At 34.9% G+C, this 25,110-nt stretch overlaps 1 protein-coding gene across 6 annotated transcripts in view; it reads right to left on the minus strand.

Moving 5' to 3' along the window:
* Nucleotides 1-25,110, minus strand: part of CNTN5 (contactin 5) — a 666,666-nt gene that overhangs the window by 184,007 nt on the left and 457,549 nt on the right. For all 6 annotated transcript variants that reach the window (XR_012627723.1, XM_074860212.1, XM_074860211.1 and 3 more), the window contains one exon: nucleotides 14,705-14,800. Coding sequence is in view for 5 of the 6 variants with exons in the window: in XM_074860212.1 (XP_074716313.1) it covers nucleotides 14,705-14,800 (96 nt within the window). In the remaining variant the exon portion in view is untranslated. The remainder of the gene's footprint in view (nucleotides 1-14,704; nucleotides 14,801-25,110) is intronic.

The following is a 25,110-nucleotide window of genomic DNA, read 5'->3' on the forward strand; positions in this document are numbered from 1 at the left end:
ACAGAGCCAATAACTAAAAATATGGCAGAAAAGGATACAAATATTATACTGTCATTACCAGTGTACACAGCCAATATAGTCTCATTATCACAATTGACATGTATGAAATGTAGTCAGTCATTGAAACATGTAAAGACCAATGAAATCTTTCTCATACATATGCTCTTTAAAGAGACCACATAGCATACAACAAAAGTATGCCTTCTGGGAAAGGGTGCTAGATTATTATGTATATTTGATTGTCACTGGCATGATTTTCATATTAAAAAAATATCCATTCCAGAAAGAATCAAAATATTGTGATCAAAAGGGCCTGTTCTTCAGGTCCTTCTGACCTCAGACAAGATAGAATATTCTCAGCCCAGTTTTTAAAAATGTCTAATGAGTTATATACCTAAATTTAGATCTTCAGAATAACCTATGTCATCACTCAGTTAAAATTAGTTTTCCTGAATATTTGTGTATAATTCCTTTTTTCAATACTTTTTATTACTTATTCAATTTACCATATTGAAAGTATTGAAAACACTTTATTGATGACCTCTATTAAAATTTTACAGTTACAACAGAAGACCATTATCCTTGTGTGTATCAGGCATTTGTTTTAGAGCTTAGATCAGCCAAATCTCTTCAACTTTTCCTTAGAAGTCATGGTTTCAAATGCCCCACTTAGTTTTATTGTCATCTCTACTGCTTTTCTACATCTTATAAAGTAGGACCCAAAGCTGGACATAGTATTCTATTTGAGACATTAACACTATTGATAATTGGAATAACAGTCTCATGTCCTCTATAGGTAGCAGTCTTCCTAGTATGTCCTAGAATTGAAGTATGCAATTTGCCATTCTACTAAGTATTCCATTTTCTGTAGTAGCAGTATTTTTCTAAGGAAGAACGCTGTTTAATCACCTATTTCCCTTTATTCTATCTGTAAATTTGATCTTTGGTAAGTATAGTAATCTACATTTTGCTGAATTTTGTGTTACTTATTACAAGCAATTTCTCCAGTGTACTGATCCTTTTGGATTCTCATGCTGTGCTCTGCAGTGATTGTAAGCTCTTGCAGCTAGGAGTCATTCACAAATGCTAAATATGCCTTTCTTTCCACTAGGCCACTCACACTTTCAAGGAAAAAAAAATTAAATTTGATATGATTTGTTCTTGACAAATCCATATTGGCTTTTTCTTAATACCTCATTATCCTTTTACTGCCTAAACATTCAGTGTCTAATATTACGTCACAGTAACTTTGCAGAATTTAAACTCAGCTTGACTGTTGTCTGTCCTTTATTTAAAAAAACTAAGCAAACCAAATCAAAACATTTGCTTTTCTTGACATATTTCAAAATAATTTTTCAGACACCATTATCTCTAACCTTATCAAGTAAAAAAAAGAATGTTTAGACCTGCTATAATTTCAAAATGTAAGGCCATTTTGTCAAAGTGTATTGTTGTCTTATGTTAGTAAAGAAATGTGAAAATTATGTAAATTTATGGGAAAAAAAAGCTGATTGTGGAAACATATTTGTGATTAGCATTGAAAGAAGATTTTTAAGAAAGAAAAACACTTGGAAGAGAAAACAAAGCAGATGAACTACAAATAGGAAGTTTTAGAAGTCTTTTGAAAGCATAAGAATTCTAACAACAGCTCTACTATTGATACTCATCTGTTATTAGGTAGGAATTGAAATCAATACTTATGTAGAATAATCCTGAATTCCCATATAAATTGATGCTCTATGTTTTATAACAGGTAATGCTGATGTCACTGTATAATGCTATAAGAAAAGCAGAAAAAAATTGGATGATAAAAACCAATAAACTTAGTCTAAATAAATAATACTAGAGAACTTAATTCAGAATTTAAGCAATAGTATTGCAGCTCTTTTAATCAATACTACTGAGTTAATAGAACTATTGAAACATCTATGGCCAGCAGGACTAGTGGATGATCATCCCTCTGTACTCGGCACTGGTGAGGCCGCACTTCAAATACTGTGTTCAATTTTGGGCCCCTCACTACAAGAAAGATATTGAGATGCTGGAGTGTGTCTGAAGAAGGGCAATGAAGCTGGTGAAGGGTCCAGAGCACAAGTCTTATGAGGAGCAGCTGAGGGAACTGGGGTTGTTTAGCCTGGAGTAAAGGAGGCTGAGGGTAACTTTTACGGTAACAAGGGGAGACCTTATCACTCTCTACAACTACCTGAAAGGAGGTTGTGGCAATGTGGGTGTTGGTCTCTTTTTCCAAGTTACAAGCCATAGGAGGAGAGGAAAAAGCCTCAAGTTGCACCAGGGGAGATTTAGACTGGATATTAGGAAAAATTTCTTCACCAAAAGCATTGTCAAACATTGGAACAGGCTGCCCATGGAAGTGGTTGAGTCACCATCTCTGAAAGTATTTAAAAGATGTACAGATGTGACATTTAGGGACATAGGACTTGATGATCTTAATGGTCTTTTCTAACCTAAACCATCTGATGATTCTATGATAGTAATTTCCAAAGACAAGAACTAGAGATAATTTTTTCCAGCATTAGAAAGGCTAATCAGGGAGACCCACATCATTATTAAGTTCATCAGCTTAAATCTTAGATGAAATAATTCAATGACTGATATGAGACTTGATTAATAGCCAGTTTCAAAAGTGAGATATAATTAACAATATTGGAAGAAATCTAGTCAAACTAACTCAGTATATTTTTATTGTTCTTTTTATTGACAAAGATGGTAAAATTTCTGTAATGTACCTAGAATTCATATTTTATAAAAGACTATGTTGATTAAAAAGAATTGGAATAACCTCAAGATTAATTTATTGTGCATTGAAAGGATTAAAAACTGACTACAAAGCATGATAAAAGGATCAGTTTTGGAATTCTTTGTCCTCTACTGCTGAACATTTTAACAGTTAAAAACAAACATATGCATTTGTAATCACTGATCTACAAGAGATATAAAACTTGGCAATGACAAGTGTGCAGGACAAGTCACTGGTAAACTCTGATTTGGATAACTTATTATTATTAGAAACTTTTTTTATGATGAAAATGTGTTGAATGTACAGTAAAACAAGTTGATTATTTCTTAATTTGAATTAACAAGAATTCTGTACTCATATGAAAAGTGTGACATTGAAAATAATGAGGATATTGTTTAATGCTCAGGAAAACACATCACTGTATAGAATATTTATATGCATAAATTATTTTCTCTGGCAAAACATTCAACAGAATTTAAAGTAATTTTTTTTCACATTTTTTTCTTTCACACTTTGTATCTGTTGTTCTCTGATCATGCTATGAAATTTGATTTTCTCTAAATTTTAATGGCACTGGTGTGATAGTTATTCTGTCATGATCTACTTTTTACCTAAGTCTGCTGCAGGGGTGAACACAATGAAAATTCATACTCCAGAGCAGTGTTACCAGCAGTGAACCTCAGAATTCTGCACCCAAATGGGCTGCTGCATTACATGGAAACTTCATTTTATGACTACTGCAACAATACCAATAGATTAATGCATTTCAAAGCCACAACTAGGACATTCATCAAAACAAAAAACGCCAAATTAATAGGATGTTGATCAGCCAAATGTGTGGAGTATCGCCCTGTCAAGTGCAAGAGTGACATCTCTTTTTCAGCTGAGAGACACAAAATCTCTGCATCCCTATCTTTCCTCTACTCATCATTTAGCAACAGAAACTCTGTTAAGTAAATTCTGTAATTTGGTTGAAAATACTCAATAGTACTCCAGTTATCAGAGTATTAGTCTCTCAACGAGTTTATATGTATGTTTCAGTTTGGCTATTTGTACTTCTAAGACAGCAAGTAACTTGAATTTGTCACTTTATCCCTCATTCACCTTGATTCCTAAAGCCAGGAAGGATTAATAGTAGCAGAAAGATTTATTTAACAAGATGTAATTTCAGGCTTCTGGGTGTAGAAATGAAAATAAAAGGCTACTGCAGATCTAGTTTATATTTCAAAACACAATCTTTTCTAACAGCCTTCACCACTCTACATGCAATTGTTGTCACAGGAATTGTATTGGCAGAAACTGAGTACTCGGAGTTCATAGAGTTGCCTTTGTATGCCTGCACATATTGAACTTAAGATACACCCCATTGCCTCTCTTTGTATTCTGTTGGTGCTAGGTGCTTTAATGTAAATTTAAAGGCTTTTGCTGGATCTATCTGAAGGACAGTATTTGGTGAATTCCATCATGACCAGGGCATGATATGACTGATGGATCTTCCTTGGGCCTGTTTCTTTGCTCCTATGGTATTTATTATCCTAAGATCTCAAATCAACATCAGTACCATTATCATTTTTATATGGGAAAACTAAAGAAGATGGAAGGAAGTGACTTCCCAGCAGTCATGAATCAGGCCACAGTCAAAGTGAAATCTTCACAAACACATAATTCTTTTAATTTCTAATATTCCTTTCTCTCCTCATCAGCTCTTTGTACATCTTCAAGAAATGCCAAAACACACAGAGAAAAAGTTATAGTCAGTGAATCCTTAGGAGCTCTGTAGATGAACATCAGAGACAGGTAGCTACCCCCTCATCCTCCCTCTGAATTTGATTTTCAAATGTTCAAAAAAACATTAGCAGCATAAATCACATAATTCCCCCAGATGCTCAAGGTCTAGTGCCCAGCAACTTCTTGGTATAGAATATTTTCTAGGCTTAAATGTACCAAAGAATGAATCCTCCATTACATCTTTCTGAACACAATGGAACATGTGAACATATGCTTCAGAGAATAACATAGAATCAAATTCATAGTCCTCAAAAGACAATTTTTAAGTATTAAGAATGACAACGACAGATGATATTTTCACCTTAATTAAAAAAGAACTCAAAGTGCAGATGAAGAAGATACATGTCACATTAGCAAATTGCCCTAGAATGCTGAAAATGTTGTTCAACAATGTTGTATAAATAAATCACTGCAAATAACCTCAGCAACAATCAATCATTTAAAATTTAACATGTAGAGAGTCTAACTCTTACCTGTTTCTACATACAGACAATATACTGTTGAGTCCCTGTGCACATTGTTCTGCACTACTGGAAACCTGGTGAACTGCTTCCATCCATCTTCCACTTGTCACATAATTGTTATTTAGAGATAATATATAGCCTTCTGTTGTCTTACTTTCAGCCTAGGGCAGTGTCCCATGATTATAATTTCTCCTCCTCAGCCCCTTAGCAATAGCAGTCAAAGTGACACCTGATGTGTCACATTATATATAAATATCACATGGAAAAATTAGATATTTGTCCAACTCCCTGATTTTTTTTTTTTTCTAAAAGAAATATCATTATTAAAGTAATGCAAACAACAGGCAATTCTGCTGAGTATGTGCATAGTTTTCAGAAGACATTATGTTTTTCAAAGCTCTTTTTTTTACAGGTATGAAGCATGAAGTTGTAAAGTCACAAGATCTGGGCTGTTGATCAGTGCAATTCTACTATTTTCTTGAAATTTTCTTTGTAGATCATCCTCATCCTCTGTCAAATGTGTAGTGCTCCTTCCCTCCATCTTGTATTTGGCAGAGCTGAAAATAGACTCTTCAGGATTGAAATTACATACATACAAATTACATTACAAAAGACCTTGTGGTTCTGCAGGAAAAGTCAAACTGAGACAAACCTTCATCAATATTATGTATATCCTTCTTTCCATTCTCCCTTCTTCCTGAAATGTATCCCTGCAGTCTCCAAAGGAAGACTTTCTTAACTATTGAAAGTGGAAAATATCCTGAAAATTAATGTTTCAATACACCAGTAAATGAAGTTAAATTTTCCAGTTACAGATTCTCTGCTCTAGGGTAAGAGCATCAAGGCAACAGGAATTGTTTTAGCTGGCTAAGGAAGTCATCAGCAATAATTTGAACAATATTGGAACATTGCATGAGAACACAGGAGAAAGAAGTAAGCAATCAAATTATCAGAATTAAGTGTTTTATTAATTATTACGTTGTTAAAAAGATGGCATTGTGATAAAAAAGAAGTAACTTTTCCACTGTTATTGTTCTGGAAAACATCTTTTGTTTTCAGAAGATAAATGATGTACATGCGTTGGTGCATAGGGGTTTGGATTTGGCTGTAATCATTCAGGTTTTTGTCTGAACACTATAATATTATGCTCATATCTTTTCAGTTTTTTTCTCCTTGAAAAATCCAAGCAATTGCCTTTAACATATTTACTGTTAAGTTATAACTACCTTCATGCCAGTTACAATTGTAATGGGTAGGAAAAAAGAACAAATCCACCCAGATATGTATTTCTAAACAATTTCTAGTATCCCCTTTGAAAAAGACAAATGAAGAGTAGATACTCCAACTAGGACTGCTTTCATACCGCTTCATTTATTTAGAACAATCTTCCTGAACTTATTAAATAAAACTATACAAAAATCTATGTCTCCATAAGCATTGTATTACCTCAAATGGTTGTAAATTCACTTTCATACTGTACTTACAAAATAAGGAATAACTGACTTTATATAAGGAAACTTGTTAATGTCATTTTATAGAATTCAGATCAGTTCAGTCTAAAGTTTTCTTTTTCTGAATCAAGACTGACACTCTAACATTTTCAGTAGTCATCTCTACTACTGTTGAATTCAGTTAATCATGCCTAGTCTGGGAAATTTCATTTTCTGAAAACTCCACTGTTTTCATCCTTTTTAAAATCCTTTAAGATTTCCCTACAATGGTAATGGAGAGAAAAAGCTAGACTCCAGACCCTTAGAAATGAATCATTTCTCATCTCTTCCTACTTCTTATGTTTCCTCTTCTTTCAGCTGTCTGATCAGCATTGTATTTCTGGCTTCTTCTTAGTTACATTGATTAATATATGCACTCTCTCTCTATTCTTTTCCGTGGTATGAAGTGGAGAGGTAATTGGGATTAATTAGGAATTTTCTATCTTAAACAAAATGGGCTTTTTGACATTTAACTTACTGACGTGTTTGTAAAACAGTATTGTTCTGGCCACCAGCTTAGTAAAACATCAGAATTAAATAGCAAATGGATTCTAATAGGAAGGTTATTATGAGACAGTCAGTTTTGTGAGAGCCCGGTGTCTCTGTGACTGTAACTGCTGTATGCTACTCTAATCTTAAACCTATCAATGTTGGGTTCCTGCTATTTTAGAAGTTATATAGCCTGTGCCACAGAAAAACTTATTGCAACTTCGTTACCTACTTTAATTGGTACCTTTACAATACTAGTTGCAGAAATATGGTTGTGATACCATGAACATACATTTCTGTTAAACCTGGCAGGACAATGCCATCTTGTTCAACCACTAGACTGAGGGGTTCCTGATAGTTATGTCTAATTTGTTGGGACATCTCAGTAACAGTCTAGTAACTTGTCTCTAGGGAAGAGGAACTTTCCCACTACAGAAACTTTTCATCATTATTGTCCCATTTGTCAACCTGTAGACAAATAGCCACATATGGCTGGCATCTGAAAGGTAGTAGAGCATGAGCCTGAGGGCCAACATACTCAGTGCATTTTTAAAATTAATTAATCTCCCATGCTTCCTCCCTCTTCTCTTGGTATCTCACTTTGATTTTCCTGAACTGGCAGCTGGGGTAATATTTGTTGACAATAGTGTGGCTGTGAAATTACAGCACATATCCCTTAAGCAGAGCCCTGTCAGTGCTGCCCCTTCATCCAACATTGTGCACTGCCTTAATTGGCCAAGGTCAACCAGCTTTCTCTCACTACTTTTTCATAGTCCCTGAGGGGAAGAACAGCTCCAGTAAGTGATCCAGTGGGTGCAAGGACATTAAACTTTCAGTTTCTAGTGTAGCTTAGTATATTTTCTGAAAGAATTATTAGTGTTCTTAAGGGGCTGGGGATCATTAATTAACAGTGATAATATTTGGAAAAGTTTTTTTAAAAAAAATACTAAATTACAAGTTCCTTGGGAAAATTTACTACTGTTGGACAAAAATAAAAAAATAATAAAAAAAAAAAAGAAAATCCAGACTTCTATATTGACAAATTTTAAATCCATAATTATTTATACATATGCCTACTATACAGACATTGCCTAGAATTTGGGGCACATGCAGATAATTAAAATGTAATTAAAATCTAATAACAACACATTGCCAACAGACTGGGAGTAACTCCTCATTGACAAACAAAGCTTGTTACAAAGGTACTCTACAGAAAATTCCATCATTCCCAAACTCTTAAATTTCATATCCTCAAATGCATGCCTTCAACAAGATTGAGGAAGGAAACCCTATAAAGTGCTCCAGGGAAGTCAGCAACAAAATTGCTGGTCATGTATTGAGTAATGAAAAGACCATAGGAGAAAAAAAAGAAGTTAATTGTGTTTGTTCATTCCATAATGAAAACTACAGGCATAGTCATCAATCAGTTGCACAGATAAAGAATACAGATTCCTATACTGAGTCGTGTCAGGGGCTATGGACATTCACTTTAATGATAACACACATGGGAATTAGCATTACTAGACAATAAGTTTCAAAAGCAGTCTACTAAAAGTGATAAAATAGGGGATGCAAGATGGAAACATCTTTATGATTCTTCCAGAGAAAAATGTGGGTGAAGAGATGAGATGACCCTATGCAATTAACCCAGAATTAGGACATGAATATAGAGATATCTAACACTTTTTTTTTTTTTCTCACATTATTGAAAAGCAAAGTTCAAGCTTCATTAGCATACAGTTAAAGTCAAATAAACACAAAAATATAGTAAAGCCTAAGGGGGAAGTGCAAGAACCCTTAAACTCATGATAGCTAATTCATTCAGCTGGTACGTGTGGCTCTCGAAACAGTGTTTTTAAAACTTTTATTATGTACATTATGATCATTTATGTGTTATGGACATGTAAAAAAGTGATGAAGACGTCGTGGCATCTTCTCTTCTATGTATAACATTAAGGTTTTATTAAAGAAACTTTCCTGTCCTGTACAGTTAGCAACCATTTTCTAATAGCCTTACTTAAGTGGCCTGTTTCTGTCACACAGCATCATGCTCCCACAATGAATTAAAATGAGTGAAGAACAAACTATGGTATGCAATTATGAAAGAAAATAGAGTTAAGATGGTTGTCTTGTATGTCTTCATATAGACCCCTTACTACAATTTGGCTTCCATTTTGACATTAATAGAAGTCTTAAAAACCCACAAACCCCAAACTTCAACATTCCTCTAGTTTTGTTAGTAGAAGGAGAAGCATCAGAGTATTGGACGGTTCTACCTTCTCAACAAGGCTAGCACTTAGGAGGAGATGATTGTTATGTCCAATGAATGGGAAATAGTCTATTTGCCATCACCAGTTTCATACATATTCACTTCTACAAACTACTAATAGAAGGTGACTGATGAATAAGTTCTGCTTAGCTTAAGGGAGAGTAATGTTTGGAGGCATGACCCGTCCAACTGTTGTTCTGGAAATACTGTGAGTGGCTAGTGCTTTGATAGGAAACAGCAAAACAATCCTCCCTGTTCTCAAGGTGAGAAGTGTGACTTTTACCTCCACATTGGTCTCTCCTGGAAGCAAATTATATAGCTTTCTATGACAAAGTTGATTTGAAAAGTCAGATTTGAAAAAATATATCATAGAAAAAAACCTGGATGTTACTTTACTGTTTAATATATACAGAACTATACTGATATCACAAATCATGGTGAGGAAGAAATCTTACCTGTAGTGACAGGTTAACATGATAAAGTAGCATCCAGTCATGTCTAGAGAGAGATGGAGATTCAGAGATCTAAGTTCATGCAGGCTTCCTATTATTTTAAAGAAACCGGAAATGGCTAGATCCACATCAATATGGAAGTTCTCTAAGGCTGTGCACTGAAACACCACTGTTAGGTGTCTGGATCCTGGGACTGAATTCACAGCCTTAAGATAACGTTGTGACCTTCATATACATCTATGAATTGCATTCACAAAAGTCAGCTTAGTAAATTGAGAGCCAGAGGGTGTATAGATGTCTTCAAAACAGAATTTTCTGTGTCCTGCATGCAGATACCTGAGCCAATTGGCTGTAAACAAGCTAATGAGCACACTGAGGGCAGTCCAGCCCAAATATAACAATCTTATTATCATAACTAATTTGCCTGGAGAAGTTGTCTCCTAACAATTCTGTACCTGAATGAGGTAATTTAGAGCCTGCCTCATTATTTCTATGTATAATTTGTGCAAAATGGGCCTAACAAGGGGAGTTCTAACTAGAGAGCTACTGCACTTCACTTGGAATTGGTTTTCTACTTGTGGTGGAGTTGCAGTCCAAAGCTGCAGTTCTAATGCAAACACAGCTTTCAGATTCCTTTTGCAGACCCTGAGCAGTGGGAAGTTATTTGTTTGTGTTTACTTCCAAAGTGGCTTTCTGTGTATGTCCAAAGTACACACAAACAGGAGCTCAGAACAACTTAAAAAAACATTATATGATGTGACTTTCTCCAATTAATATGAGGACAGGGCAGCTGTGTAAGAAAGAGAACAGGACAAAAGCTCCTGGACCTTAGTAAAAAGAGCTATTTTAGCAGCTTGCCAGTTTAGCAACACACTATGCAGACGTCCAGAAGATGCATGGGAAGGACTGTGATACCCATAGCACTAGCATTAATCATCATTGGGGAAACATTTCTCCTGAAGACTGCAGTATTATAAAGGGAAGGCATAAAAGATGCAGCCTATAACACAGTTTCCAAACTTGGTAAGATCAGCTTTGTCCTTTAGAAAGAGATTAAAAAGAAGTTATAGTTTAACATCTGTACAGATGTTGCATGCTGTGGAAAGATTATGTGGCACTGCTCCCTCCAGACGGCAGCATGCCTTTGAGGCGGGAGGGAGCAAGCATCTGCCTTCCCCACCACGCATCAGCACTGTTCTCATTCTAACAATGGGAATCGTCATTCTCTATTAAGCTCATACTGAAGGCTTTGAATAAAAGCCTTAAAAAGCTCTGCTGAAAGTATTAATTCCGAGGGAAACATGTAAATCTGGATGAAATATTCCATTCATTTTTAATCTCGCTATGGTAAACCTTGTAATTAAGATGATTAAATGACTGAATAAAACCCTATATTTACATCCTTTAGAATACCACAATGGAAAGCCATAATCCTGTTTATGGAAAAAAAGCAATAGAGGCCTTTTAAAATGGAGACATCAAACAAAACTTGTTATTTAAGCAGTTGATAATTAATGAACCTCTCGCTTAACAAGGGTACCTAAGAGTTGACTGTCTAGGAAACCCATCTTGGAGAAAAAAATAATGGGGGTGAGGAAGAATCAAATGTTATGTTTATGGAAAAAAAAAAAATAAAGATAAAATGTTATGTTTATGGATGATCAAGTTATCCACGATCACTTTCACAAGGGACAATTTAAGGATTCACATCAAAAAAAGTATTAGTGTAAAAGCTTCTGGAGTAGAACCATCAAAATGATACAGGACTCCCAATGAAGTCAGAGGTAGCATTTTTTTGGAGTGATGATCCAGGAAAAGCAGAAGGTGAGAACCTGCTGGTGGCTGTTTGTCATAAAGAATCTGCACAAAATCCTTTCTGTTGAACGTATTTTCCTTCAACATTCTGAAAGAGGAGATAGTGTCCCTCCCAAAAAACTCCCTCATTTTGCTACTTATCTATTTCTCAGCAAGGATGACAATAATTTAACAACCTCATTTATTAAAACCAAGAAACAATTCTCTCATCTGAATCTGCACTGCAAATACTCTGAATATATTTCAAGTGCGCTTTTTTTAAAATTTATTTCCACTGTAAAATATTTGGACAACAATCTAATGAAAACCTACATGAATAATCTATATATCTCAAAAGTTTGTGTTTGTTTGTTTATTACATTACCTCTTGGTAATATATCACAGCATTAATAAACAGAAATCAAGTCTGTATACATATGAAACTTGTTTTCTGACTAAATTCTTGTCAAAAGAAATTAGTGTAGAATTTTTTTCAGTCAGTAGTACTTTGTAAAGACTTTTGGATTTTTCTAGAATTGTGTTCTATAAGAATGGTATGTAGGTATTATTCACTCAAAAGTATTTACTTTCTCTTCTATTTGAAAATATGTTAATAAACCTATAGCTCTTTTAATATAGCATTCTTTCACTGTCATCTTTCTTTTTCCACAGTGATATTGTCATTTTCTAAAAGGGCTTAATCCTGCAAATCTTAGTCAAGTTTATAAGTAGTTATTGACTTCAGAGACTGAGGAATGGGGTTCTGTTGAAGGAGAAATTGCTTACGAGATTGTGGAGAATGATTAGGTTTGATATTGTATCATGGATTTATCTCCTGGGATAAGTAAGTGAAAATTATTTCTAAAGGTGCTGATCAATGTGCATAAATCAATATAGAGAAGCCTGTGGTGTTCATCCACAAAAAATTCTCTATCATCAAAACCACCCCTATAACTCATGGTCTTGTTAATGTTAGATGTTCACACATTTCAAACATGTTTTAAATAGTTTTTAGCTTAGATATATCCACTACAATAGCTTAATATCCTCTTGAAAGTTTATCTACCAAGTGATTTAAGAGTCAAATTTTCTTAGGACTATTTAGAAGACAATACCATCTTTGCAAATCAGATACAGAAACTAAAATTAAGTACCCAGAAACTGAATGCTTTAAAAAAAAATATTTAAAAATGTATTTCAGATATTCCTGCACACAAATCCTTGAAGTTCCTCTGCTCTGCAAAAGAGTTTGTAGCTGGAAGAAAAGTTTCATATTTGCTGCTTAATTTCAGAATTGAATTCACACACTTCTCCCTTAAAGTTCTGCTTTTGTCCAAAATTATTTTTCACAAACTGACTCTGATCTGGCAGTCACCTTTCATTAATGTCTTGTACCTTATTGCCAGAGTTTCATGGAAGGATTTATTGAAACATCACCAGGTGTGGAATTTTTTGGAAGGTCCATGGAGGTAGCTCTCCCCTTTCCTAGGAGGCTCCAGCCACTGTACTAATACCATTTGAAGTCCCATTGCAGTACCACAAGGAGTTACAGCCCCTCCATAGTTTGCAAGTAGGGAGATGGAGGAAAATAGCATGTGATTCTGCATTACATGACAAACAAGAGAAAGGGACACCAAGTCTCCCTCCCATTCACATGAGACTGTGTTTACATCTGTGTTTCAGTGCAATTTTTCAGTGATTACTCCACAGCAGAACCTTTCCTGGCATAGCTATTGAAACAAAATTATGTCAACAGGGGCTCAAAATATTTTTCTGGAAGTAATTTTCCTTCTGGCATAGAATACCAGTGCTCAAACAATGTAAAATAAACAAACTGAACACTGTGAGCACAGTAGTTTCCACAGCAGGGTTTTTGCTGGCCCACTGATGAAAATGAAAGATACTTGTTTTTCACCATCAAAGGCAATGTGTGTGTTACAGCAGAACATTTCATTGGAATCTGTCTAAATATAAGTTTAAAAGTGTAATTTTAGGGAAAAATTTATAAAGAGTTTGATGACATATAAGGTGCATTTTGTGGAATGACAGCTCTTAAAAGGCGTATGACTACTTCAGTAGTGATGCCCATCTATCCTTACACTCTCAGTTTGTTTGGGGAAATCAAATTCAGCTGTGGTGTTGAAACCATCTCAGTTTTTCTGCCTACGTCTTTTGCGTCTCAGTTTACTTATCATAATCAAGCCTTAACATCATGCGCTAAATTTCATCACATAGAGACTGTAATGTCAAACTCAGAAATAGATTATAAAGGCAACCATAAAAAGAGAATGCAACAGAAGAGAGGAGATGTCCAGAAGACAAAAAGCATTAATTACACTGCTAATTGTAGTACAATAATACAATAATTCCAGAATAAATAGAAACTGAACACAGTTCTCTACAGAAACTCAGAGGGGGTTTTCTTTTCTGCAGCTCTTCCATCTGCAATGTGACTTTTTTTCCAGGGCTCAAATTTGGAGGAAGAAAAGATCCTCTCGATACAGACCTCATTTCCCAAAGAGGGAAAGGATAGGCTATACTGCATCTTTTGAAAAACAAGATATTCTGTCTAGCATTGTGTCTCCAGGTGTTATATGATATGCAAATAAAAAGATGGATTTAGCTATATGCAGGCATTGCAGGAGTGACAATTTGAAAAGCAAAAATCTAACCTCTCTGGAATATCTACACTTTTGTTTGGGAATCCACAGGCATTTCATGGGAATTATGATATCTCTGACTTCTACAGTGATGCAGCTGTACTTGAAACTAAGCTATATAGTAAGACGAAGCAACCAAAATCATGGCTGTACTACTGGAAACAAAAGACATTTTGTATTCCACAACAGTATCTTGACACTGACATTTGGAACAATTTCTGAAGGCTTCTAAACTCTAAAAGAAATCTGTGACCTCAAGGCAGCATATTCACCACTGGTGGTACAGAGACTATTGTTACATTCAAGTTTTATACTGGGAATAAGACAGTCTTGTAACAGCAATTCTGCTGCTATTCAGTGGCATTTGCAGTATACAAGCTTTAATTACTCCTTCGGTATTCCAAAAACTGTCAGCAGAACGGTGGATATTTCATTTTTGAAGTTCTGCAATCAAATACACATTGTATCTGAAATACGGAGCAACCAGTAATGAGCAAGCTGTAAAAGGCCAGTGTGTATACAAGATGCAGCCTACTGTACCTGGCGAATGAAGTGGAGGGGAGCACATCAGAACAACTCCTTGACCTTCACGTACAGAGACAGCACTTCTTGTCCGACCACTAAAATTCCCCAGATCTATCAAAAGAACAGAGCATTTTAGTTATATACCAAAGATTTTAAATTTTCTGGCTACTGTGACTTACATATTATTTCCTCTTGTAAAGCTGACAGTTCTTTTTTTCATACCTTAATCTATAATAGGAGGGCCTTTAAAAATAAATCTATTTCCATTACAAAAAATTCCATGTTGCATCAGCACTTTATTATTTTTTTTAGTGCATTTGGATACAGTATCAAAGGAAAAGCAGCAGACAATATATATGCCATTTGCAAAAACATTTAATAGTGCTTTTATTTCTTTTTGCCATATCCTGTTTCTTTTTTTTCACCAGTAGGAGTGATTCATACGCAGTGAAAAAAAAAGAAATAAAACTGGAGAGAACACCTTGGCTAACACACAGATTGATGATGTTAATGGCATCTGGACAGTGCATGGCACATTGTGGTGAGAAGGGAAAATCAGCTGCATTTGTTCTAAAACCAAATCTGGTCTATAGTACATTTACTCTTTTGAAATAATTTCCTTCTGATTTCTCCAGTGTTATGGGTAAATATATTTTCCCTCTAAAAGTTTCCCTCCAGCAGGGGAATGAGGAACATTTCATTTTTTGTACAAAAACTTTTGAAGGAGGCTGTGGGGTACTGCTATGACCACTTCATTGTGTTTATTTAAAGCCTTTCAACCAGAAGATCCGATTACTCCATTTACCACAGGGAACACTGGACCTGGATTCACATTTGAGGTGGATAACTATGCTGTACCATGCGTATCTGTGGCAGACGGGATATGACAGCTCATTTCTGCCATCAGATTCGTGCCTTTGTCCATTCCTCTGTGCCAGCAATGCCATTTAAAGCCTCTATTCACTCAGGGTTTTTCTAGAGACATTTCTCTCTGATGTGGATCAAGACGAAGAGAGCTGCAATAAGGGTACCCAAAGATATCTTTGAAAAGGACACAGAAGCTTCAGCAAGCACTAAATGAGGATCCAAAATATGAATAGATGAGGCCAGTGGGAGCATCTTTCATTGACATTCAATGACCTACAGTTGTGCCTGTTCATTTCTGCATACAGATTACAGTGCTGGTATGAGCCAGCACCAAACAGTTTGAATAGGTTGACTAGAATTATTACTTCCTTAACTGCACTCAGCTGACAGTTGTCTGTCAGATATTGAAGCTCCACGTCTTTCTCCATGACTAGTAGTGCATAAAACTGAAGTTCAATGATTTTCAAAAATAATATGAGTTGATCTTTGATGGATTTCATAATGGGTTTAGGTGCACTTTTTTAAGTAGAAAGAGACTCTTAATTTTTCCAAATGCTTTTCACATTTCTAAAAGATGTCTTGGGCATAGGCAGAAGCCAAAAATTTAAATTTATCTAAATTTGTACTGTCTTTGGCCAAAATAAGTGCTCTCATTTCAACAACAGATATCATGTTTCAATAGAGAAAAGGTGGATGTCCTTCAGTAGAACCTTAAATAATGGGGCAATATTCCCAAATTATACAAAATTTTGCTAGGCAATAGTTAATGAAATATTATATTGCATTTTAAAATAAGCCCACCACAGGTTATAATAGAGTCTGGTGTAACTTCACTTAAAAGTGTCACCTAATGAATGTTACCTGATAGTACATTCTGCAACAATATAATTATTATTATTTTATGTCTAGAAAGTAGCAGGATGATATAGACCTCCATAATCCATTGTTTTGGAGGGAAGAACAGCTTTCAATGAGAAGTTTTCTTAGTTAAGAGTGTCTGGATTTTACTTGTATGCAACTTTATGTATGTTCGTGTTAAGTCCTGAATTTTTCTAAAAGTAAGCTGATATATCAACCAATATTGTCTGTAGTCTATTAAGAAACCAATGTTTAGTTTTCATTTTAATGCACAATTTAGGATTACAAAAATCTTTTTTAGTGCATTATTGCTGAGTCCTTGTAAAAACAGTGTATGTCCTTAAGGATTTTTTTCAAGGTCAATTTTTCAGGCAAGAATGACACTGAATTTCCATAAAATTGTTCTTGTAGCCTTCCTTCTCAAGAAAATATGATGAATCCTCTCTGTATGGGTGTCCTAAAACGTGGAGTTTGATTTACTCCTCAAATGCCTTCAAAGGTCCAGACTGTATTCACGAACAAACCTCAGTGAATCTAAAATGTAGACAGAACTTGAACAGATGTGCCATGGCTTCAAGATGCTTTGAGATGTTCTGAAACCAAATAGCCGCTCTGTGAGAAACACATTGGCCATTTCTCTCTTTATTGGAATAGATATTATCATAGCAGTACTCCCTTCCTCAGCATCTGGAGGAAAAAAGTAAACCTTTGTTGCAGACATCAGAAAAAGAGTTTTAATACCACTGACTACCTGAAACCCATCCTGCAAGTCTGGTATATGCACTATAAAAGGAGATTTTTTAAATTTTTGTTTTAAGAAAACATTTGGATCAGGGAATCAAATAGCTGAGTAAACAAAAATATTGTGAGTTCAGTAGTAAAAATTCATGCCAGTGTGAGAAGAGATTCTCTGCAATTTATATAGAGTGGGACAAGGAAGCAATCTTTTCAACTTCCAAAAAGACTCTCTGAGATTTGTTTTCATGGACTGTTTCTGCAATTTCTTGTAAGCCTGAAAATAAGTAATCAGAAATTTCAGAAATGTTTTTATTTAAAAAAAAAAGAACTTTAGTCTTTTGATTTCAATTCCAAACTCAATTTAAAATATTAAATTATTTTAAAAAATCTATAAATTATAAATTTTCATCCTTGAGATTGTTTTTACTATCTATGATGGACTACCTGGAAGCCAGTCAACACAAAATAAGGGAAATTTGTGACATATAAATTGTAAACTCTATAGGCGGATGTAAAAGTTTTATAGTTTTTGCTATTTTTTTTCCTCAAGTGAATAAATGCTATTTTCCAACTAGCTATAGCAGCCCTCAGAATTTTTTTTCTAATTTCCTGGTTTTGCATGTTCAGTGATGGACAAATATTCTTTTTTTTTTTCTCAAAATGAAAACCAAAGATCTTCTTTTATAGTTAAAAATAAAGGTATTATGTGTGACTTAACTTTCTGTTTGTTCAAACCAATTAATTTCCAACTAAAGAAGGGAGGTAACAAAGAGCTTTGAATTTCAGTCTTTTTTTGCTATCTGTTCGTTCTGAATTGGATTTCTTGTTAGCATACAGTGAAAAAAGGGATTAACAGGTACAGAAGCAGGGCTTTAGCTGTAAAACAAATAAATGTAGGAAAGCTTAAAAGGAAGGAAAGGTGAAGGATCATGCTTGCAGCTTCCCCACATTAAAATAATAGGTCCAGTATGGAAGAATCGAATCAAAGGGAAATTTAACAAATTTCCTGCAAATCTCAGGTATTTCATATCTAGCCATATTGAAAAACGAAGACAGCTACTAAAAAAGTATTCAAATGCCTATCATTTTAAAAACTCTAAAAAAATAGATAATAAGAGAAAGGGTGGTCAGAGGCGGGGACTGTAACCTCTCACACAACAGTTCAAGCCATCGGTTCAGTATTCTTGCTGCAGTATAAACTTGCAACATGTGTGACATGTCAGATAGTCCCACACAGAATGAGTCTATTCTTGATATTATGATTATGTATATGACTGGTTCATAAGAAAATGCCTTTCTGTGCTCCATAGGTGTTCAACTTATGCCCTGAAAGATTGGATTTATTTACCCTTATCTCAGTGCTAGCGCAAAGATGATAACACCCATTGCATTGTTTTCAGAGTAGTTCCTAGGGTATTAGCTACATGACTTCCATATTCTTTAATATGAGGCACAACCCTGACCCCTTTGAAAATATATAGTTAAGTGTCAGTCACCATTCCTAATGTAAATGTAGCATTAGCAATATATTTGCAAAACTTGCAAAAAACATTTAGGATGGAGCCTGTGTGGCAAGAGTAGCACAAATGTTATGCAGTGTTATTAGAGAACAACCTGTAACAGGAATGATCTCCACTGCAAAAGGGAAACAACAGAGAATTTGCAAAGCTAGTGAAGACACAAGACATTGAAACCAATGGCGTCAGTGCAACACGTTCTGGATATTCTACTTATACTTCAAGTATAATTAGCTCAGTGCAGTACTCAATCTTTGACAGAAGTTATAAGCTTGGGAAAAGCATTCAGATCTCTGATCCAAAGCAGCTGCCAGGTGGTATGGTTGTCTCTGAAGTGGCCATTCCTATTCTTCTGAAAGGAGCTGAAGTATGGGTTTCTCTCAGCATATATACACATGTATTGATGTGCACTGTGGAAGAATGACACTCGCCACCACAAGAGTATCAGTTTAAATAACACCCAACAGAAAACAAAACACTTCTGCAGAAGGTGAAAAGAGCAATGGACAATAAATGACAAAAATCTCAAGGCAGTCAAAGCAACAGAAAATCTTTGCAGGACTAGCAATAAGATAAACAATTAAATAAAGGGTTAAATATTTTGCCATTAACAGAAGGACTTGTACAAAAGTTGGAGCAGTGTTTACTACCACTTAATAGCCTCCCAATTTGCCTTCACTGTAGTTTGCCTTTTAGGCATGCATAGGAGGGATCACTCATTCTCTGTGTTCATCAGTTGGCTGCAGCTGATGAGAGCAACAGTGAAGGGGCAGGTTTTTATTACCCAGACAATGGTCCACTGATGTTTACTATGAAATTAAAACCAGATCTTGTTTTTATTTGAGGCAATTACTACTTGGTAACCTAGCATGGAAGATGTGGAAGGTTCTGTAGTACATTATCAGTGACTTAAACCAGTTGATTCACTTTTAAAGTAGAAATTAGATTGGTGCAGAACAATGTCCTCTGCCATCCCACTTCAGTGAGCTTGAATTATTTTATGTGCAAATTTATTATGGAGTTTAAAATGGACATTGTATGATAGGTATTAAAATGTTTAAAGACATATGCTGAAGATATCTAAAGACAAGTATAGAGCAGGCAGTATTCTTTCCAATAAGGTAAAAATAGCTCTACACAAGGTAAAATTCTTCTGTCAGGCCAAGGACAAACTTATTCATTGCATTGTCACTACAGAGAGGGTAGCCTTCCTCTCCTTGCATTTGAAAGACAGCACTAAGAAATAGACCTTGAGCTGGAATTTTAGCTCTTTAAAAAAGGTAAGATTTACAGAGAAAAAGATTCCATTAAAAACATGTTTTTCAAAATTCCATTACAATCTAAATCCAAAACATGGTTTGACTGTACACTCTGAACAATGGGAAATATAAATGTTGTGCTTAATAGCCCATAAACACAGGCTATAGAAGAATGAAAGGTAGGTATTAAAAAGAAATGACATGTGTGATTGTATAGGGAACTTTTAAATTGGATGAATTAAATACAATACTCACAGGATATCAAGATGTCCAAAGAAATTTATAGATCATTTTGTACTGACATACACCTATTTTCTAGGAATACCAGATTAAACAGGTGGAGCTGTATTATTAGTCACTTATTGGACCTAAGACTAACTTTTAATATTGAAGACATTAACTAGAAAAGGTGTGAAAGGAAGCTCAAACAAAAAGATTTCTGCCATGACAGAAACATCATCTCACCATGGTTAATGGGAAAAGCATACATCTTGAACTTTTAAAAATCACATTACCATATGACTTTTAGGTGACAAAATAAGGGCAACATTCAAGCACTTCAGAATGTATCATGCTTATTATCATTGCTGCTGTTATTATTTATTACCAGCAAGCTTTTGAATCCTTCATGGATCATCAGTCTGACATGACCTGAAAAAGGTCATTTTTTTTCCTCAAAGAAGTCACTATGCAAGCATATAACAAGACACAACAGAAACAGAATACAGAGAAGCAATGATGTGTTTTGAGCCTGTATGCCTGCCACCCCATGTCTCTGTATACCTCCAGACCCATTGAAGAGTTCTAAGGAAAGGTGGTAGTTATATAGATGTTTGCAAGGAGTGCCAACAAAAGATGACAAGGAAAGAAAGAAAACTTAATGACTCCTGTCTGAAAATGTAAAAGGTGAAGAAAAGAAGACCCAAGATACTGGATTTTCTTGTATTTAGATCAGCATCTTCCAGAATCTTTTTAGATACTACAACAAATTTTTTTTCTCAAAAAGAACCCAGAAGTCATTAAGGGATCTTTGAACAATGGTGGTCCTTGAGCACGTTATTGTAAAAGTAAAGAATTTTCTTTCTACCATGCTGTCAGCATGAAGTATAATATCTATACACTATTGATTCATCAGCTCTGAACTAAATTTTCACTAGGAAATACAGAGGAGTAGTCAACTAAAGGAACATTTTTTTTTCTGTCCTTAATGACATTTATACATGCATAGTTTATATATATATATATTATAACAATTCAAAAATATCTTGTCTATTGCAGTCAGTAATATTATCTTGTTTATTGTCTATCTTCATCTAGCTATCTATGCCTAGCTGTTTTATCTTATAAGTAGAGAACAGCTTTTTGTACTTTCTACATTTCCTATCACAGAGAAGTCATGAATCCAGAAATGTGGCTAATGCATGCTACCATAATACAATTTATTATAGTAATATTCTAGTGAAGATAAGAAATATATAGAACTATTTCTTAAAATGATTTATTGATTCATGTATGAAAGATAGCATAATAATTTATTCCCTTTTAATTTCCTTCACAAATGAATTACTATTTATAATTAATTAATATTAATTAGAACATTTCAACTTTTTACAAAAGGCAAAAAATAGCATTTGCCCCTATTCACTATGCCATACCTGTTAAAAAGTAACACTGCTTTTCAATTAAGATATTCACTACCTGTGATCCTACATAGATTTTAAATATAAATTGATACACTTCCACAGTTTTCTCTTGACCAGCTACTCACTTTTTGATATAATCTAGTCATTCATGGAAGGGTACCTCAGGAGTCTATTGGGAGCTTTGAAGAATTTTTTATTTTGCTACACCTAGTTTCAATACCATCAATGAATACTATCAGTATCATCAATAAAGCTTAATTCTTCCCAGAGCCTTGAAGAAGAAAGGGAATTTGTAGGTACCAAAAACTCCCTGAACTTCAGTAGGATTTTTGAACTCATAAATCCTGAAGTACTGGATCAAAGTGAATTAGAAGAATTATTTACATGCAGAATAAAATAACAAGATTATGTTGAAAATTATAGAGCTGCTATATGATTCAACTTGATATGTTAATTTCACAGTATCTGGGATGTTTGTGGTTACAGTTGTTGATGGTTATGATTAATTAACTACAATCATTCTGTGTCTGTCAGGTTTCATCTATTTTCACAAGAATTATTTCAGTATGCTTCTAAGCTGTCTTTCATATCTGCATACTGCAATATCAAGGCAAAACACAGAACCAAGTGGAAATATTATAACTAAGACTTTTTCATCCTTTTATTCCATTCATGATCTGTCATTTAGGAGGAACAGTTAAAACCAAACAAAAAAACCCAACCTTAAGTCACAAATGAAAAGAAAGATTTTCAAATACAGTTGCCAACATTTAATCACCAAAATAAAGTGGGTCAATAAATGGTACTATTTCCAGAGCTTCTGAGTAAATAGATTTTCACTTGAGTAATATATGAATGTATTTTTTTGTAAACACATTGTTTTACATGATGTTATCTGCTTCTTGAGAAACACACATTTCTACGTGCATCCTCTTTAATATACATTCCTGGCACTGAGTGGTCTACTAACCTGTATAAACTCTGTATACATGATATTGATAATTCTACTTTTTTACTTTTTTCCTTTGTACTTATGAGTGCTTCTTCCCTTTTTCTTATTTGCTCTTTTAGTCACTTTTTTCAATTAAATTAATTCCAAAGATTCAAGGATATATTGCAAACACCATTTAATTTGTTGTAACGTCCTTCAACTAGATGTGACTTTTTGTTCCTTTAATTAGTGACTAAAGATACAATGCCAGTTAGAATTTTGCATGATTAAACATGGAGTGACTAGAACAGTAGAGTTTCTTATCATATGATGTCATATAGAATTGACAGTGACTAATCTCCTCCATATAGTTTATTGGAAAATCACTATGAAGGTGTTGTGGTTCACAGGAGGCTGATCTGTAACACTGTTAGTAATACAGAGAAAACAAACTTTTCAGACCTCTCTGTGTGAACAAGTCATTAAGGATAAGATATTCTATATTTCACTGAGGTAATTCATATTAGGGAGTAAAACATTGTTTATATATGTATTTAATACTTTCAGTTCACTGGTCTGGTCCCAAAGATAACATAATGGCTTCACTTCCATATGTACAAGACAATGTTGCAAACTCTTAGCCTCAAGGATCCTTTCTTCTACATCTCTTAAGTTCCAAATCTGGGTTTGCCAAACCTGGAATTTATCAGGAGAAAGGGTATAACAGAGTGAAGAAATTAAACTGTTCTCAGTAGAGAAAGGTGGCAAAGGAATAAGATTTCCCAGGTTCAGAAGAGATGCCTCTGAGCTCACTTAAATTAAGTTTTTTACAACTTCCACAGCTTCTGCATTTGAAGCTATCTTGCTTCTTTAATACTGCACTGACAGAATACCACTGTGTTTCCATGACTTGTTTCATCTGACCTAGTTTAGATCTCTAATTTAAGAAGAGATTAATCCTACCCAGGAATTGACTATTTCTCTTTACTGACTACAAAGAGGACCTAGAGTTACAAATTCAGGAAAAAGCTTTTTTAACTTTGTAGATATTTTTATTCAGTGGTGTAAATCCAGCAAAGGTGATACTGACAGACTATGCAGAAAATAAAAGAAAAGCCTGCCCTACCAGGGTCCCTTTTCTGAAGGCAACGATGTAGAGATGCTTGATAACGTTTTGGTTGTTATTCTTTTTTTTTCTGACTAAATTATATTTTGTGTAAATGGAGAATTGCAAGATATGTGTGCATGAACTAGGACAAATATAATATCTCAGAACCGCTGTTCATATCTAAGGCTTGGAGAATGGCATGGCTGTCCGGATTCCAGTAACAGCTGGGGGCTTGCAGACACCATTTCCATGAGGTATGACATATCCAATTCTGACTACACTCTAGACAAGTCACTTCACAGTGCTGAATTTTCACTAGACTAATGTGTATAAATACATCTATACTTCACTTCTGGTCTGTCATAAAGAAAAGAAGAAGGTCATCATCTCCCAGAAATTATTTATTTGCTCTTCTCTAAGAGTTGTGATGCCCAATATGACCTACAAGTCAGTTGTGACAAGGTAACTAAGTGCTTGGACACATCCAGGAAGTAAATCTGGAAGACCTTGGTCTTAGCTGAATAGCTCAACTGGAAATGAAGGCCTTACAAACACAGAGTGTTTCCTAAGTAGCAGCTGATTTGTTACATATGATGCCAGGTAATGTTTTCGATAAGGCAGTTTGTATCAGAGCATGTTATTCTGCTTAATATCAAGGTGATATGAGTCACTGCAAACCACAGTTTAGGATATGAGCATGTAATTGAACAAGAGTCATCGAAGATAAATAAATTGTCACCAGTCAGCTGAGCTACTATAAATTATGTCTATGTACTTTAATCTTTTCAATCTGTAAACTAGAACACACTGATTAAAAGCCCTGTGAAGGTGGTTTGACCATTCATTTAATGATCTAATACGTGGCTAATTAATTGCACACTATTTATTTATTTGTCGTACCAGTAAAGTTAAACCTTCATAGAAGGTTTCATAATTTCATGACATCTTGGCTAAAGCTGTTTCATATGTTCTCTAAAAGGTATATACTTCTCCAACCTCTCTCTTAATATTCTGTCACTCTTCTATGACACTTACTTTCTTTTTCTGCCACATGCTAGTGTCAGAGAGCTTGTTGAGCATGCAGTATCTCCTTTCTCCTCTCCTCTCCTCTCCTCTCCTCTCCTCTCCTCTCCTCTCCTCTCCTCTCCTCTCCTCTCCTCTCCTCTCCTCTCCTCTCCTCTCCTCTCCTCTCCTCTCCTCTCCTCTCCTCTCCTCTCCTCTCCTCTCCTCTCCTCTCCTCTCCTCTCCTCTCTCTCTGTCCCTCCCCTCCCCTCCCCTCCCCTTTTCTGTTTTCTTGAGACTCTTATGCTTCTTATCAAAATGACATCTTACCTAAGATATCTATATAAGAAACAGAATTAAGACACAGATACATCAGTAGTACTATGCAGGCTGCCATGTAGTGACAAGGTTGCACAAAGAAGTAATCACAGGCTTTGCTTTAGGAATGTACCTTAGGCAACAATCCCTCAGTAGTTCATCTGATCATTTAAACTCCTT

The sequence above is a fragment of the Strix uralensis genome, chromosome 2, assembly GCF_047716275.1.
Source record: "Strix uralensis isolate ZFMK-TIS-50842 chromosome 2, bStrUra1, whole genome shotgun sequence".
Taxonomy (NCBI): Eukaryota; Metazoa; Chordata; class Aves; order Strigiformes; family Strigidae; genus Strix; species Strix uralensis.